Source organism: Microchirus variegatus (assembly GCF_963457635.1).
Source record: "Microchirus variegatus genome assembly, chromosome: 11".
Taxonomy (NCBI): Eukaryota; Metazoa; Chordata; class Actinopteri; order Pleuronectiformes; family Soleidae; genus Microchirus; species Microchirus variegatus.
The window spans coordinates 9,398,763-9,416,555 of record NC_139812.1 but is presented as its reverse complement, the minus strand read 5'-3'; the positions used below and the strand labels follow the sequence as shown (position 1 = coordinate 9,416,555).

Sequence of the window (17,793 nt, the reverse complement as noted above, 5' to 3'; positions counted from 1 at the left end):
CCAAAATTGTCACCCATTTTTGAAGATATATCCTTTAAATACAAATATGTTTGACTTTATGGGTTTTGAATTATAGTTTCATCAGAAAAACAAAACAATCAAAAACTATTAGTGATTAACAGCAATATGCAGTGTTTCTACATCAAAATTCTATTGGACCGTTATCAGTCTCTGACATCCATTCCACCAGCCTAATGTGATTATACTATAGTACATACTATTACAATGCAGCATACTTGTTATTATGTCAGTGGATCACTAATAGGCATGTATTAATATGTTGGTATAAGCAGGATATTACATTTGTAGTCAGTAAAGGGAATGATTGATTTATCATTATTATTATTTTGAGTTGTATTCCAAAGACAGTGAGAGACTCCTATTAATTTAATAGAGTGATGTGTTCGTTGGTCCAGACCGCAAGGGTTTTTCTTAAAAAAATAAAAAATAAAAAATAAATATATATATATAATACAATTTCAAAATATTCAGTAAGTGGACAAGGAAGTATTACATATTCCTATTTACATGTTTGCCTAAAGCACTTATTAAAGAAACCTGGCAAATCTTTCGGTAATGGCGCTATTTCTTTTTTAATAGTATTTCATTTACATTTTGACCTCTTTTTTGTATTGTATTTAGTTTTGTATACAAAAACTGAAGCTGTAGGGTAAATATAGTCAAGTAGGAAGTCATATATAATAATTTGACCTCTTTTTTTGTAGTTGTACAAGTCTGATGCTGTAAGGTACAAAACAAGGAACAAAGCAGGAAGTCATTGCGTTACACCACCGTCAGATTAGCAACTTTTATAAATCACATTTGAGAAATATGGGAAGAGTAATTGGTTAAGGTGTTACTCGTGTTGTTAAAGTTAACGGTGCGCAGTGTCACGCAAATGTTCGTCAGTGGTCTACACTATTGCTTTTCTTTGGCACATCTTCAAGAAAAAAGAAAAAATCTACAAATGTGGTCCTCCAGCGCCCCCTAGAGTTTCTATGACGTCTGCTTTAAACCAATCACAGTCGCGTTTGCTAGAAGACATAAAATCATCCTTGTTGTTCATTGGTCAATTCACTCCGTGCATCGCACAACATGTAGGTCTTGCTAGAATGCGAGGAGGGAGGGACATTTTAATGGCCGTCGGTTGCACTAGAAATTGCAAAATGTCCAGATTATTTACTTTATAAAAACTCTAGTAGCAACGGGTGCGTTTAGGATAATTTTATCTCGTGAATAACAGTGTGCTAGGGGATATATTCGGGATATAGACGAGTTTCTAGTGTTGTTTCTACAACGTTGAACGGACTTTACCGCTTCATTTGTGTGACAGGCCTAGCCGGTTGGCTAAAAAACAAGCGGCCAGGTAGCCGAATCGCATGAGTTGAAAGGTAAGAGTGTGCGCCACTACTCTCGTGTACTTCACATGATTACCGTAATATCTGCACATAAATGCGCCTTTGAAGTTATCGACAGCACATATATAATTCAAACTATTCCGACATTCGATGCAGTCACTGGGGGTGTAAATGGGGAGTTAGCATTAGCGTACGTAGTAGTGTTTGTGCTAATGGCTAACTTTTTAACTTTGCAAGCTGCAGCAGGCTTGTGTTGAGTTAACAGACTCTGTTCAGCTAATTCTGCCAATGACGTGACGTCAAGGAGACACAATTAAATCTTTAATTTAAGTACATCTGACTTACTTTAGCTTCCTGATGTATTGCGCACATACGACAGATCGTGTTATTTCAAAGCCAGGATGCTTGAGTTAGCCATGCTAACCAGCTGTTGACTTATCGAACTGGAATTACAAATTACAAATCACAAATCTCGTACAGTTTCCCCTGTTTATAAAACACGTCGCCGCCTAGGCTAAGTAAATGTTACACTTTACTGTCAGGCCACATACCGTCTGTTCATCAACAAACTGGAGCGATATGTTGTATTTAATTTGTGAAAATAAAAATGTTGCGGTTTTTTTTTCACAGGGAATATGTAACACAACATATCAACATGACATCCAGATTTGGCAAAACGTACAACCGGAAGGGTGGAGAGGCTAATTCGAAATTTGAAGAGGTCTTCTCCAATAAAAGGTCTACTCTGACAACCAAATGGGGGGACACCACCTACAAGGCTCAGCTGGGAGCCAAAAGGCCAATGATGAAAACTGATGAGCTTTCCAAGAGGCCCAGGCTTGAGGATAGCGACAGTGAAGAAGACCCATTTGGGTTTGACAGTGATGATGAGTCCAAGACAGTGTCCTCTCATAGTATATCGCAGGTGAAAGTCAATGAAGGTGACGGTGCTAAGAAAACTGCAGTACAGAGTGGTGGGACAGCCACTGTTGTGACATCTGCACAGACTTCTGCAAGCTCAGTGGCTACTACGTTCACAAGTAAGAAAGTGTTTCCAGCACCTAACAATTTGCATCCAGACAAATGCTTCAGCTTCACATCAGAAGTAATCCGCTCCATACAAACACATACAAATAAGGGAATGTCAGCATCAATCATTACTCATGATTAATTAGTGACATAACATTTTATTTTAATGGTGTAATTCTTGTGTAGTCTCACATGGAGTGCATGTGTGAATGTGCAAACACAGCTGCTTGCTCAGAGAGAGGGGGGTTGGTCAGTTTTCACACTTGTCACACAAACGGCTGATCATAAAACTTTGGGGAAAAGAATTTGGCTCAGTCACTTTGTCAGGAAGTTAAATAAATAACACAATTAAGCTGCATCACTGTTGAGAGATGTTGAGAAAAGGTTCTGCTTGTTCTCTGTTAACATTTTTGAAGTAGGCAGTGTGTTACCTCAGCAATCCCTCTTATTGCACTTTTGATCATAATAATAATCCAATAAAGTTCATGAAGTAACCTTATGTACATTAGTTTCACAGACTCATAAAGGTTGCTTAACATGTTTGTTATAGACTTTAAAATGTGTTCATTTACAATTCACAATAGTTTTTAACGTGTGGTTTAAATCTGATTCATTGCAATTAACTACTGGATTAATAATAATAATTTGACTGACCTACTAAGAGAATGTCACTTCTGATCAGTTTTTAATGTGACCATTTGTGATTTTCTTCTTCCTTTTGTAGGCAAGCAAACCTTTGAGGAGAAGGTTGTTAAAAATAATCAGCCCTGGTCCAAAAGCACACCAGACAGCAACCAGAAACCTACATGCACGACCTATGTCAGAAACAAAGTGCCCTCTGATAGTCAGAATGTCATAGCATCCCAGAGGCCAATCTCTTCCTCTTCCAGTATTGATGCCTCCTCTAAACTGTCCACTGACGCACCGGGTGGAGGTAGAGACTTCCACACAGCTTCCTCTTATGATGGGTTGCCATCAGAAGAGATGACAAGTGCTCACCTCGAGCCTTCCACTGAGCCCCCACCAGAACCAGTGGACAACATTCCCCCATCCCCTTTCACTCTAAGGGCCTCTAACTGTAAGAAGTACCAGCGGCCTACCCGATCTAGCAACACATCCTCTGACCATGCTGAAAACAGTGATATACCCAGTGAAACAGTGAGTACCCCAAATCAACCCAACAGTGTCCTTTCTGCTAGTGGAAGTAGTAGTGCCACCAGTACTAAACCAGCAGCCAAGCCAGCAGCCAAGCCACCGGGCAGGGGTGGTGGGAGGGTGCGCGATTACACAGTTCTGCACCCTTCCTGTCTATCAGTCTGCAATGTCACTATTCAGGACACAATGGAACGGAGCACGGAAGAACTGGTCACTCCAGCTGCTCCTGCTGAAGTCGGAGAGGCAGGCCAGATGAAGAAGAAGTCAGATGCTCCACCACCTAAACCCGCAAGGTAATCTCAGTGTTTTTTCTGATACAACCCCCTGCTTTATGGACATAATAACACTATTCTGTTTAAACTGCAAGTATGGATAATTGCTAATTTTCCCAGTTGGGTGCAGTGTCATTTTTACAGCTACTCCTTTGTTGTTTGACTTAAGGTAGGGCTTAGCTCCTAATATTGCTCAAAGATTGTCATTCTTGCCAAAGTAATCTTTACATTGGATCATTTGAAATTCCCCAACCATCACTACCCTTTGGAACCCAGCCAGTACCTATGTCCTCTGAACACTGATTTAAAACAAAACAAACAAAAAAAAACAATTATGGATAATGGGGATAGAAAAGTTATCCAGGCATTAATTCAATTCCATTCATCCTCTGGTCAATATTCTTGAACAGTTCAATAAAGAATACATCCAAAATATGTTTGATCTTTTTAGAAACTTGGTTTGTGCAAATAATTCAAGATTTTGCATCTATAATATTTTCAGAGTTGCAGCACCATGCATACACAATAAAATAAGGCAGGGCAAACCATGAACAACACTTTTGTATTATGTCATTTTGCATTCACAATTTTAAAAGTGAGGTTTTGGACACTTGTTCCGAACTTAAGACTATCATATATGCAATAATACGTTGAGATATAAAGAAGCACAAAATGCACATTACTTAGTAGCTATAGTGCATGCCTTATAATGAGTATCCGAAAGGAAACTATCTTTCTCTAAGCTTATGTTGTCTGTGCAGTTGCACTGTCTTGTCTTTCTTTGCTGCTATACTTTGAAAACCTTTTGTTCACTTATCCAAAAGCTGACCCAAGTACCTCAAGATCGTTTTCTCCCCCTCTCAGACAATCTTGCTAAAAACAAACAAACAATCATGTAGATGCAAATCCCTCTGTCCTTATCTTTGTAGATTCCGACCCACCCAGACAAAGACGAAGAAGACCAAGGCCGAGAGCAAGCTAGAGTTCTTTGGCTTTGAGGAGAAAGAGGAACAGGAGGGCGAGGACGGTTCAGATGGTAGCATGGTGGGCAAGAGTAATTACAAGATCAAGTACTTTGGCTTTGATGACCTGAGTGAGAGCGACAGTGACAGTGATGATGACAGCGTTCAGGCCAAGGAGAAGAAGGCAGCCAAGAAGGCTGCGGTAGCCTTGGCTGCTCTAAGCTCCAGTGTGGATAGCCCTCATACCAGTGACTCTCAGGACAGCCAAGCCAGCAGCAACACAGGTGCGCTGACCCACGTCAAAAGGATAAAAGCCTATTTGATTGTTCTTTTAATTACATTTAGCATAACTTCACTTTTAAAATGTAGTTCTATACCTGGTAGAGCTTCGATGATTGTGTTTTTTTCAGTCTATTTATATATTTGGTTTCTTCCTGCAGATGCTTTTGACCTATCTGATGACTCCAGTCCTGGGGGCACTGACATGCAGAAAGGACGCTCAGGGAAACAGGGTGACAAATACTCTGGCAGTGGACTGAAAAAGATCTTCAGCGGACCTAAAAAGGTACACAAGGCAATTGTTTTCCTTCGTTATGCAACTATTGTCTTTGAGTAATTACCCATTAGGTTTGGTTTTAGTAATTACTTAGACAATTAAAACAAAACAAGCATGGAACTCTTGACCTATTTGAATCGACTCTGGTTCAACAGGAGTCTACATTCAATATGGACAGGTCAAGGTGTGTTATCTAAACTGTCACGACTTTCCCTCAACCACAGTGAACTTGGTAACTTTTGTTGATTAAATATCAATTACATAACCAAATACCCAGCTCTTCTCAAAATAGACTGATGTAATTGGAGAGAGTGGAGAAAAATAATGCTAGTAGGAGGGAAAACCGCTCAACTGAAACCTAAATTTATTTGGATTTCATTTAATGTAATGTCGTTTTGTGATTCAACTGCAATATGTTCTGCTAGATCTACTGTTGCATACTTGAGGCTCTGAATGCTGATGCCCAGGGATTATTTTGTGAACAGTCTCACATGGTTGGAGTAATTCTGTATTCATTTGCACACGCTTATTATTATGGGGTTTTGACTATTACCGCTTAAACTCAGCTTTGATTTGTGGTTTAATTCCCAAATATGCTCTGTTCATCTGAATCCTGTTTTGTTGTGGCTTTTGGTTATTTGTGAGCCGTCTGTCCATTTGGTGTTCATCAACAAAACTCCAAACATTGTCTTTTGTAATGTATATTTGAGCCACACAATGTGTCATTTTAAGATAATGTTTTGTGTGCTTGGGGACTGTTGTGCTTCACACTGAGGCTGCTGTTGTCTCAGTCTATCATCACGAGTACACTGTAAAACATTTATATGTGCATTTGTAATAATTCACAATGATAACTTAAGCTTTAAGCCAGAATGGTTCATAGACATTAACATGGAGCTGTTTTTACATAGTATTTTTTTAATCCTATAGCTATGTTTATTTTTAGCTGTGAGAAAGATTTTACCATGATGGATTTTCTGCCTATAAATGAATGATGTACCAGGAACAGAAACGGCATGTGACATGTTTTGTTTATTGTTTTGTTTTTCAGTCACCTGCTAAGGCAGTGTATAATGCTCGCCACTGGAACCAACCTGAACCACAAGAGATACCAGTGCCTCCCCTCTCTCGATCTCAAACTGCCCCAGTAAGAGATCACTTGCTTTGTGGTTATAGCTGTTGTGTTTAGATTTACTGTGTTTTATTTGTTTTTACAAACTAACAGGGGGCCTTGTGATTAGAACATCAGTGGGGGAAACTGAATTTTATGTTAAACGTTGTTTGAAATGGATGCATTAATTTTCCACAGTAAGCAGGCAACTAAAGCAAATTCTAATAAGCAGGACCATTTGTTCACAGAATTCCCTCTGCCCCGTTGTCCACAATCCGGGATATTGTTTATTGGTCTCTGGGCAGTCAACAGTTCTGTATTAATTACTCTCATCCGTCTCTTTCTGTTCATGTGGAGCTTTTCCAAGACAAATGCATGGTATTTTCTGCATTGAATTCATCCCATGGAAATAAGTCTTTGTTTAGAGATAAGCTAACCAGAGTCTGGCAACTAGGATTTAAAGTTGTTGTTAACACTGCATGTGACATCTGTTAACAACAATTGAAAGACTTGACAAAATATTCAGCTGTGGTAAATCTTGCGGACATGCTATTAAACAGATTTTTGTTGCTTTTGTATGAGTCCCATTTCTTCTCTTTTTCCCCCCTTAGGCCATTTTAACGAGCAGCGGCAGCAGCAGCAGTGGCAGCAGCAGCAGCAGCGGCGGCGGCAGCAGCAGCAAGGACAGCAACTCCCATAAAGATGACGGCTTATTCAAAGCCCCTCCACCTCCGCCCAAAGTCATTAAGTCAGAGACCATCCCCACACGACTCAACCAGGATATCGTCACGGCACTCAAATGCAGAAAGGAGCACAAGGAGGTAAATATTGAGAACACAAACATATTTTTAGATGTCAGCTTAACAACAGAGTCGCAAAGGCACTCTTATTTGTATGCTTATTTTATTCTTGCACAAGCTGTTATCAAATGCTTACACGTTTGATAATGCAGTTAAAACATTGTAGACATTTGAAATTAGGGCTGAGCAAGTTGGTGAAAATATATAATTGTTATTTTTCTTAGGGGTATTTTGACTGCAATTTGATTTGGGATTTAAAAAAAAAAAAAAAAATTCAGCTTCCCTTCAAAATTATTGAGTAATAGAATCAAAGGATGGTGGACATCACCAATGAAACAGTGGGTTGGATTTAGTGACATCTGGGGGTGAAGTAGCAGTATCTGAAACAGCGAAACTGAATCTGGGTACAACATGGCGAACATGGAAGAGGAATGTAACAAAAACGCAACAGATTACTAAATTTCAACACAATTTTAATTGTTGTATTCAGTTTCTGCTGATATATCCCCTAAATTATTATCATTATTAGTTATTTTTTTGTTTGGGACTAAATATAGAACAATTAAATTGCAGTCTTTGCTAATGGCATTTAAAGAAATTGCTCAGCTGTATGTTGGAGGTTTCATTTGGGACTGTTAGTCTAAACTCCCCTAAAGCTCATGTCATTTACAAATGGGCTCTCTGGCTCCAAATCAATCTGTTTGTCAAAGATCCCATGAGGTAAAATGGTTTCAGCTAAACTGCCACTACTCACTGGTGTTGTCTGAGGCTGAGGTGTGTCACACTGAGCACACACACAGCACGACTGTTGATATTGGCAAGCAGAATCAACTGCTGATCAAGCCCCTTACTCCACACGCTCAGCAGACTGATCAAGGGTATTGGAACAGTCAGCTGTTGCTGATAATGAAACCGGTAGAGAGGACGTAAACAATAACCGCATTCCTCCTAATGTGCTTGTGTATGTGTGTTTGTGCAAGTTGATTATATCTATAGACAAGTGCACTACGGCCAAATTAGCTGTAATTAACCTCATCTCTCTTCCACTAGCTATACACGGTGGTGCAGCATGTAAAGCACTTCAATGATGTGGTGGAGTTTGGAGAGAATCAAGAGTTCACAGATGACTTTGAGTACCTGGAGACGGGGTTGAAGAGCAGTCAGCCACTCAACACAAGATGCCTTAGGTAAGTTTGAGGGGGGAAATGTAGAAAACATTTTTTTTGTGATTTTCTACATGCATATAGATGCAATTAGTATGGTCTGCCTTTTTTTGAATGGCACATTGATTGTACTGATTTTTAACCTACAATCTACCTTGTGGAATTGATGAAATGGTACCAATGCCTGTCACTTAACAGTTGTTCAATTCAGCAAGTGCTAGTCTTTTAATGAAGCAACTGGGGAAACTACTGCTTTAGATGACCAGATGTGTGTAATTTGTATGTAACTGTCCTTAAAGTAAACAAAACGGCAATTGCAAAGCTATTAGAGAGCAACGGGAAGCAACATAAAATGGTGTGTACGTTAAATTAAGTTCTTCATGTGCTATGTAAAGGTGGCAGTTTTTGATTAATCCTTTTAATTTTTATTGTTGAGGTTTATGAATAAATATATTTTATCTATTTTCTCTGCCCTGCCTTTATGGCTTATTTATGTTTTCACAGTCTATTTGAATTATGGCAGGATAAAATGTGTATTTTTGTAGTATGACAAAATATTCAGCCTTTGTATTATGGAAATAAAATCCACTCTGGAAAGATAACCTTGTTTTTTTATATATAAAGAAATGGCTGTGGGGAATACTTGACTTGTATAGGGGTATACATATTTTTGACCGAGTAGAAATACAAAACGGAATGCATTGGAAATTGGATAGTAATATGGATTTTGGTGTCCCACATGTCTAAGTTTTCTTAGTTATTCAACACAAAATTGATAAATATTTGATCCAACTTTACTGTAAATCTTTGTTTCTCCCCATCTGTGTGTCTCTCTCTTTCTCTCCCTGCTCCAGTATTATCAGCTTGGCTACAAGGTGTGCCATGCCAGGTTTCAGGATGCACCTGCGGGCTAGAGGAAAAGTGGCACAGGTTTTCAATATGATCAGTGATGCACCACAGCATCCGGTTAGTGAAACTTTATTTTTGCTTGAATCAGAGTTTGATCCATTGGCCTTGCTTAAAAACTAAGCATGTATTTATGCAAATTCTATATACAGTGTCCTTGTTTAGACATGCTGATCTGTTTTGATTGTCTTCTATCAACCTTTCTAAATTCTCAGCATTTTTACTCTAGTTTAATTTTCCTTATGTAATTAGCAATTCCCATATGGTGTGAAACGACTAACCAGTATTCAATTTTAAATTAAGAGCGTGATGTTTGTAATGTCTGTATTAACACACTTCATTAATTTTTGCTAATGAAGAGCATGTTGAATTTCTTCATATATAATGTTATTTAAAGATTAAACTTTGCAAGTTAAAGCCTCAAGCTTTGTTGTACATCCATATTTTTAACTGCGGGGTATCCTTACTCTTACCCTTTTACTTTCCATTAAAGCTTTTGTTTCTGAATTCAAGAAGTATCCAGTAATGGTGGAGAATGGGTTAAGATTATTCCCCGTTTTTCCCAGCGTTGATCACCTTTGATCTGCCTGTTTTATCCACTTTGTTAATGCTTGTTTCCATTGTTTAATCAGAACCTCGGTCTGTGCACGGCTTCCCTGATGTATATTCTGAGTCGGGATCGACTTAACATGGATCTGGATAGGGCGTGTCTGGAGCTTATGATCAAGCTGCTGGAGCTAGACCAGGACTACTCTGCTCACCAGGATCAGCTCACACCAAAAGAGGTTGCAAAGGTCAAGGAGAAGATTAGGAAGCTGTGTGAGACTGTGCACAACAAGCATCTCGACCTAGAAAACATAACGGTTTGTTGGAGAGTTTAAGTGTAATGCAAATCAAGTTCATGCAGATTTGAAAAATATACTTTAAATGTCATGCAGAATTTACATATTGTGTTTTCTCTTTTAGACTGGCCACCTTGCCATGGAGACATTACTGTCTCTTACCTCTAAGAGAGCTGGTGATTGGTTCAAAGAAGAACTGCGGCTACTGGGTGGTTTGGACCATATTGTAGACAAAGGTGGGTGTGTGGGATTCTGCTGCACTTGTGTTAAAGCAGGTATTTAGTCACTGTTTTAATGTGTGTGCTTCAGGATGACTGTAACAGCTGTTGACTTTCAAGTAGCTGCCAGGGTGTAATAGTCATGTATGTTGTGTTCGCCGTGTTTCTACAGTGAAAGAGTGTGTGCAGAATTTGAGCCAAGAGGATGACAAGGAGAACCTCGTCGCATCTTTATGGGGGGCAGAGAGATGTCTGAGAGTGCTTGAAAGTGTAAGTACTGCTCTGTCAAAGTGGGTTCTCTGCTCTGCATTAAAGTCGTACAAAAGTGACACTCAAGGGCATAGCGAGTAATTGAGCACCAAGGGCTCTGAATTGGCTGGTAAATTTTATTGTTACACAATAAAAAGCTGATTGTCTCTTATCAACTATCTCACTTAAAATGCCATTGATCAGAAGTCTCACCTTGTTTTTGGATTCTTGACTTTCAGACTTTATAATGTACTTTCCCTGCTATTGTTTATATTTCTCTTTCATCTTCTGTCAACAGGTAACAGTGCAGAACCCAGAAAACCAGCGTTACTTAATTGCGTACAAGGACTCTCAACTCATTGTCTCCTCTGCCAGGTGAGGCTCCTATTGACTTGGCACAGACATTTATACAGTACTTCCTGTTTACCTTTTGCACTTATTATAATTCTACTGTTCCATTATTTGAAACGGTATCTAAATGGTTGTATGGAATTTTCACGTTATTTAGAAGATGAATAAATAAAACATAACACTTAATAGAAATGAAGGAATGGTTTGTGTAACAAAAGAAAATTACATTAATTATTTAGTAATTGCTAGCTAATAAGATTCTATGCTGTGTATGGTAATTACAGGCAAAGGTGGATCTTATCTTTAACCACTAATTAAAGTTGGATTATTAGTTTGCACTGGTTGACATGTAATATCACTAGACCTGTATGCAAATCCACTAATTGTTATTAATTCATTTTGTGGTTTTGAGTCTCCTTGCTCTTCATCTCTGCTTATGTTCCTCTGTTCTTTCATCCTCGTGCTAGTTTTCTTTAAAATGCCCCTCATTTCTGCCATTGTACTTTGCTTTTAACTTCTCACATCAATTTTTATTATTCTCCCTAGGGCTTTGCGTTACTGCGAGGATATGATCCAGCGGTACAGCAGGGCATTAAACAACAGCTCCCTGTCATCGTCTGGTGCAACACTGCCCCACTGCAGCTTCAGTAATGTGGGCAAGGCAGTGGAGGACTGTATGCGGGCTATCATAGGAGTGCTACTTAACCTCACTCATGACAATGGTATTCTCCTTTTATAACCTATATATTTCTTACATTTCCCTTTTTGTTTGATGTGTTTTTTTAATCTGGATCTTTTTGGATGACTAATATTAGTGTAGATGAATAATAATGTTATTGTTGTCTGCAGAATGGGGCAGCACTAAAACAGGTGAGCAGGAACAGCTAATAGTGACTGCTCTGAATTGTGTCCTCCGAGTCCCACGGTACATTCCCCAGGAACAGCGTTTTGACGTGCGAGTACTGGTAAGTGTGATATTTCAGAACTTGAGAAAGCACTTTGTGAGAGCAAACCTCTGCCAAGGCTTCTCTGTGTCCCACTGTGTCAACACACTTTTTTATAACTTGTTCTTTGGGCCGTGATCTACATCCCTACAAAATTTCTACAAAAACGTTATTTAAAGCCATCCTTTACATTTCTGAGTTATGATGCTCACAAGGAGACAAACAAGATGGAAAACATAACCTCCTTGGCAGAGGTAGTAAAACAAGACCACCACATAATTATTGAAAATATATTCTTCTCTTTCAGGGCCTTGGTCTGCTAATAAACCTTGTTGAGTACAGTTCAAGAAATCGCCACTATCTGGTGGACATGGAGTACACTGTTGACAACAGCTGTCTGGAAGACAGCCTTATTCAACCTGCTGACCCAACGCAGTCGGACACGGTGGCAGAGTTGGCACCTCCAAGCACAGCTGAAGCTCAGGGAGAAGACGATGACAAGGCCCAAACCTCTGGTGCTCTAGCTGCACTTGTAAAGGTTAGTATTGTCAGGACTCATTAATAAATATTTTATTGTTAATTTTATTGAGTTATTCAAAATGTTTTTTCCCCAATTAAAAGATTTTTAATCATGACCATAAATCTGTATTGTATGCATGAGGGCTGGACGATATGCCAAAAATTATCTTTTATCATGTCATGTTGCTTCACCTTATGCCTTTTGAATCAGTCTACATTTGTGCTTTGAAATGATGTCTTAATTTCCATCTAATTTCTAGTTCTTCCTGGAGAGAGAACGTGCTGCCATCTTGGCTGAAGCCAAAACTGATGACCTCATCAGCGAAGCGCCCAAGCCTGCACTGGACCAAAGCGGAGAGTGGCAGGAGACGTCAGGTGAGATCCAGTGGGTTGCGTCTGAAACCAATGACAGCCAACCCGAGAAGAAAGAGGAAGAGGATGAAGAGTTGGACCTAAATAAAGGTAAGCGAAGCGCTACACAAAAGGTTATTTTGGACCTTTTACCTCTTTATCCATTTGATATAACTGACCAGTGAGAAGTTGCAGGTTTTTAAACACCCTTCACCAGTTATTATGAGTTATTGTGTGAATTGGTGTCAGGGTAACCATGGAAAGTTATCCCAAGGCCATGTTCAGACTTTGCAATAACATCGTCATAAAGTTGGGGATAACTCTTTGTTTGTTTCAGGCTGTCCAAGTAAATGAAAGTCAATGCAGTGTCCAAAGAAAAATAGCTACTTGTGTGAGACACAGCCTGGTGCCACTAGGGTGGCTAAGTTGATAAATGCACAGTGTGTTTGCTTTGCAATAAGATGAGAAAAAAACATTGGCTCGGGGCAGTGGCCACATGTAAATCAATGTATGGGAAACACTGAGCAGTGTAAAAATACGATGGGTTCATTATGAAACTGTAATAGGTCAGAGGATTTCGGCTGTAAAGCTCAGGCTAAAATCTTTCAAATCTAGATACATGTGGTAAATGTTGTAGATGTGATTATTGCATGGCAGCACCTTCATTTGCTTCTGTACAGCTCAGCTAATTAGCTGGGACAAGAAAAAGCATGTTTACTGTGAGGCAGTAGGACAGAGTTTTTTGTTTATGTTTCTTGTCCATACATTTGTAGTATTCCCCTTCTCGAGCTGCATCAATTAGTTATGAGCACATATAAACCATTACCTGACCGTCTCATTGCTTTGCTGCAGATTTCCCTGAATGTTTTTCACACTGTGCTGTTATTCAAGTTACTGCTAGGAGATTGAAACTCCTCTCTACAACAGACTGTAAAAGTGACTGTTTTTCTGTTTGCCTTGTGTTTGCTGTAGCTCTGCAGCACGCGGGCAAACATATGGAGGACAGCATCGTTGCCTCCTACACGGCTCTGCTGTTGGGCTGTCTGTGTCAGGGCAGCCAGGTGAGAATATCCAGACACACATTACAATTGGAGATTGTTTCTCATGCACTCAAAAATATTAATGTTGTTTTCCATTTTCCTGTCTGTACCCCCCCCCCCTTCCAGATAAATGTGACTACTGTGAGAACTAATCTACCAAAAGGGGATTTCTCCATCATGACAGAAATGCTGAAGAAATTCTTGAGTTTCATGAACCTCACGGTGAGTACGACTATCAGAACAGTCTTTGCTGACATTGATTAGATTCATTATCTTGCATGGAACTCGAAACCTGCATACTGAGAGGTGTTTTTTTTGTAAAACCTTAATCTCAAGCGTAACTTAAACAATTTTTACTGAAGTTGCAAAAAGCCATTTAATTGGTCTCATTGATTTGTGTGCCTTGGAACAGATAACCTTTTTTGAGGACCAGTGGTTTCATACAATGATTAATTTCCATTTTCCCATCAAATAATCGCTGCTATTGCACTATGGCGGCAACTAATTTCTCCAAAAATACGAGGGAACAGATGGAAAAACAAGCTTTTACTTACATTTATCTCATTACTGGAGCAATTTGGGAAAACATAATGTCTGAAATGGCTGTAGAGGCAATTGATATGATCAATATCCTGTTTGAAAAAGCTTCTCTTGATTTCCCCTTTTTCTAAAATCTGATATTTCTGAGCAGCTCAAAAGTTATCGAGACAGAAGTGCTGTGGCAGTAATGGACAATTATAATAAAAAATGTCTATTGACATGAACAAATAATCAATTAAATGTTTGTGTCCAAGCAACAATAACTACCTTAACTCATTGGCTGCCAGCTGTTTTCAGTGCAGAACTGCCAAGGGTTTTACAGCATTTTCACTAATTTTTCCAAGACCCACAAAACGGTGTGTTCTATGACTACGTAAACACCAAAAAATACCAAAAGAAAGAGACTCTCTCTCACATAATTCATGTGTGTCAGAAACACACAAATTCAGGAGTCTATGTTTATTTTTTAGGTTTTTATCATGGACTGAGGGGGGGAGCACAAGCTCCTCTCTTCAAATGTTTGAGTAATTCACATTTATTGTGTTTTAAAATGTCTATGGATAGAAAACAAACAATTGGTATTCTATTGCGATTTAAGTCAATTATATTTAGAGCTGCAACTAATGATTATTTTCATAATTGATTAATCTGTCGATTATTTAATCGATGAATCGGTTGGTCCATAAAATGTTAAAAATCGTTGATCAGTGTTCGTCAAACCTGGAAATGACGATGTTCTTAAATGTCTTGTTTTGTCCACAAACCAAAACTATTCAGTTTTAATGATTTCTTTGTTATGTGGAGCAAAGAATATTCACATTTAAGAAGCTAAAACAATCAGAAATCTTGTTTTAATCATGAAAAAAGCTTCAAACCGATTATCGATTATCAAAATATTTGCCGATTAATTTAGTAATCGATTAATCGTTTCAGCTCTAATTATATTGTATATTCTGTTGGAGTTATGTTGATGCTTGAATTACTTTTCAGTTTAAACAGTTCCAAACATTTTATAGTGGTGTTGGTTGTGATTTACTCTGTCAGACCTGAAGCTGTGAACTGTCATAAATATATATGTGACCAGAGGGTCGAGCGTACTTGACAATCAGCAGAGAAGCACATGTTGGTCTTCTCACACTCCTGTTTTTTGGTTTTCTTATTTTCTTCCCAGTGTGAAATGGGCTCCACGGGACAAAAGTCCATCTCGCGGGTCATTGACTACCTGGAGCACTGTTAACAGACAGCCAGACGGCGGACTCACACTCTGACTGCACAGAAAAGGGATCCCAGGCTATTCTGGTACCTCTGCATAACAGAAGCAACAAGGGGTCATTGGAGTCTTAGCAGCTTTCCCGTGTCTTCACATGATCCTGCGATCACTCTGAATTTTCACCGATAGATACTCTGGTGTGCGTTTAAATGCACAAATACAAAATAGGCAAGTACAAAAGTGACACTTCCTCTCTCAACCAAAGCCCCTGCTTAACTAACTGCTGGTTGTTCTTCTACTTCAACTAATGTGGCAGTGAAGAGTCAGATAAACTCGAAAGGTTCAGGATTCACCCTCAGGAAACTGGGAATCGGGTAGAGGCCTCTGGGTGCTCCAAATGTGGAATGTCAAACATAAAGAGGGACTCCTAAAATAGGTTTGAGGGCAACGGGCCACTGGGTCAGTCTCCTGTCTATTGTCAGGTCTCCGTTCTCGGTCACTCAGCTGGAGCACGAACCTTTGAATCACATTTTATGGATGATCACGTTTTAATCTCTGCTCATCTATGTCAACGCCAAGGGTGAAATCATTGATTAGCATGAAAAACAATCATTTTCATGGATGTTTTAGTGACATCTCTGTTCTTAAACGTATGTGAAATGATTTTGAACACATGCATCCATTTTAGCTGTGTGTTTGCAGTTGGCTTGAATGTTTTAAGGGAAAGAGTCTTCTTTTTTTTTCAGCTTTGATTTTAATGTTTTCATTGTACTCATTCATTTAGCGAACTATGTGAGTTAGAAGAGGAGATAGGAGTTCTCATGTTTTTAGTTTTGTTTTTTTGTTTTTTTATCTCAAGGGCATTTTGTTTTTCCACCCAGGTTATGAATTGCTTTTAACAAAATTAGGGCTGTGTGATGAGCCGGTTTTAATAGGATTTTCTTGATTTGACAGATAATGAAAACTGAGAAAACGACACACTATTATGAATTTTGGTTTGTTTAGATATAAATTTTGATTAATTCATCAACAGTTTGTAATTACAGTATGCATTTAATCTCAAACGTAAAAGAAAATTTCTCACAAGAAATTGATGGTTGTGCTTCCCCTTTTGAATTGACCATGAAGTTATTTTTTAATGTATTTAATTTAATGCTTTTTTTTTTTATTTCTCCTTTGTAAATGGAAAGTCTTTACCTCGTGACATAGCATTTGTGTGTAAACTTTCACATCATGATTCATTATAATATACCCCATGAGACACCGCTCAGTGGTTGGACAGATATGTATAGTAACCACAGATTTAACCGACTTCATTAATATTGTTTGGGCCTCAAACCACGTCAAATTTCAATAAAACATGCATTTAATTACATGGGAAATGCCATGTTATCCTTACGTTATTTCACATGAATTTTCCGCGTCCAGCCACATGCAGCTTCATGTTTTTACTCCCTGTATCATCGTGTGTCTCCATCAAACATGGCACGTTAAGCTCCTACTTATTTATTCTTTCACAACGTCGTTTTCTTTGTGATGATGAACCCAGACTTTTGAAAACGCCTCCGTCTTGTACTGCTCAAATGTACGATCACTGATTTCAATGACAGCCATAACCTGTATAAGCAGATGCGGTGGAACTGGTTTGTAAGGCTGCAGTGAACACACCTGCAACCGTTTACTGTTTTGATTCCTTTGCAAATTCTGGTCTGCATGTAAATACTCTGTACATAGTGGTTAATGGACATTTAAAAATGCTTAGACTACTTTTTTTCCCTGAAGCTGATATTTTTATTTTATACAATATTTCTGAGTTATCATTTGGAGAAAAAAAAACACAAACATCGCAAAATAGTTTGTACTGTTTCAAGGACATTGTCTTTGGTTACGTGTAAATAGTTGTATCTCAAAATGAAAACAAAAAAAAATTGCTACTTTCAATATACTCGCCGTGTTTTGTTCCTTGGAATTGTTGAGCTTTGTTTTTGCAGTCTGAGCTACAGGTGGCAAATGCTCCCAAACAGAAGTGATGTCTTAAGTTTGCTTTGGTATTCATGTGCCTAGCAGCTGCTGAATGCTGAACTTTGAACACCGGCTTGTCCCTGCTGTGCCTGTAACCATGCGAGTGTGTGTGTGTGTGAGAGAGACACCTTTGTTTCTTTTTCATCCTTGACAAAGGGTTTGCGTCCAAAGTGTGGTTGGTGTACTTAACAGTAC

At 38.8% G+C, this 17,793-nt stretch overlaps 1 protein-coding gene across 1 annotated transcript; it reads left to right on the top strand.

Moving 5' to 3' along the window:
* The first annotated feature begins 1,183 nt into the window (after nt 1-1,183).
* Nucleotides 1,184-17,329, top strand: wapla (WAPL cohesin release factor a). Its single transcript, XM_083897811.1, has 20 exons — nt 1,184-1,391; nt 1,989-2,398; nt 3,112-3,835; nt 4,744-5,060; nt 5,217-5,341; nt 6,384-6,479; nt 7,055-7,264; nt 8,294-8,430; nt 9,261-9,372; nt 9,945-10,175; nt 10,279-10,390; nt 10,545-10,642; nt 10,920-10,996; nt 11,519-11,694; nt 11,822-11,937; nt 12,224-12,454; nt 12,696-12,897; nt 13,759-13,847; nt 13,953-14,048; nt 15,538-17,329. Exons 2-20 carry the CDS (start codon nt 2,014-2,016, stop codon nt 15,601-15,603), a joined length of 3,600 nt encoding a protein of 1,199 aa, XP_083753937.1. The 5' UTR covers nt 1,184-1,391; nt 1,989-2,013; the 3' UTR covers nt 15,604-17,329.
* Nucleotides 17,330-17,793: the final 464 nt, after the last annotated feature.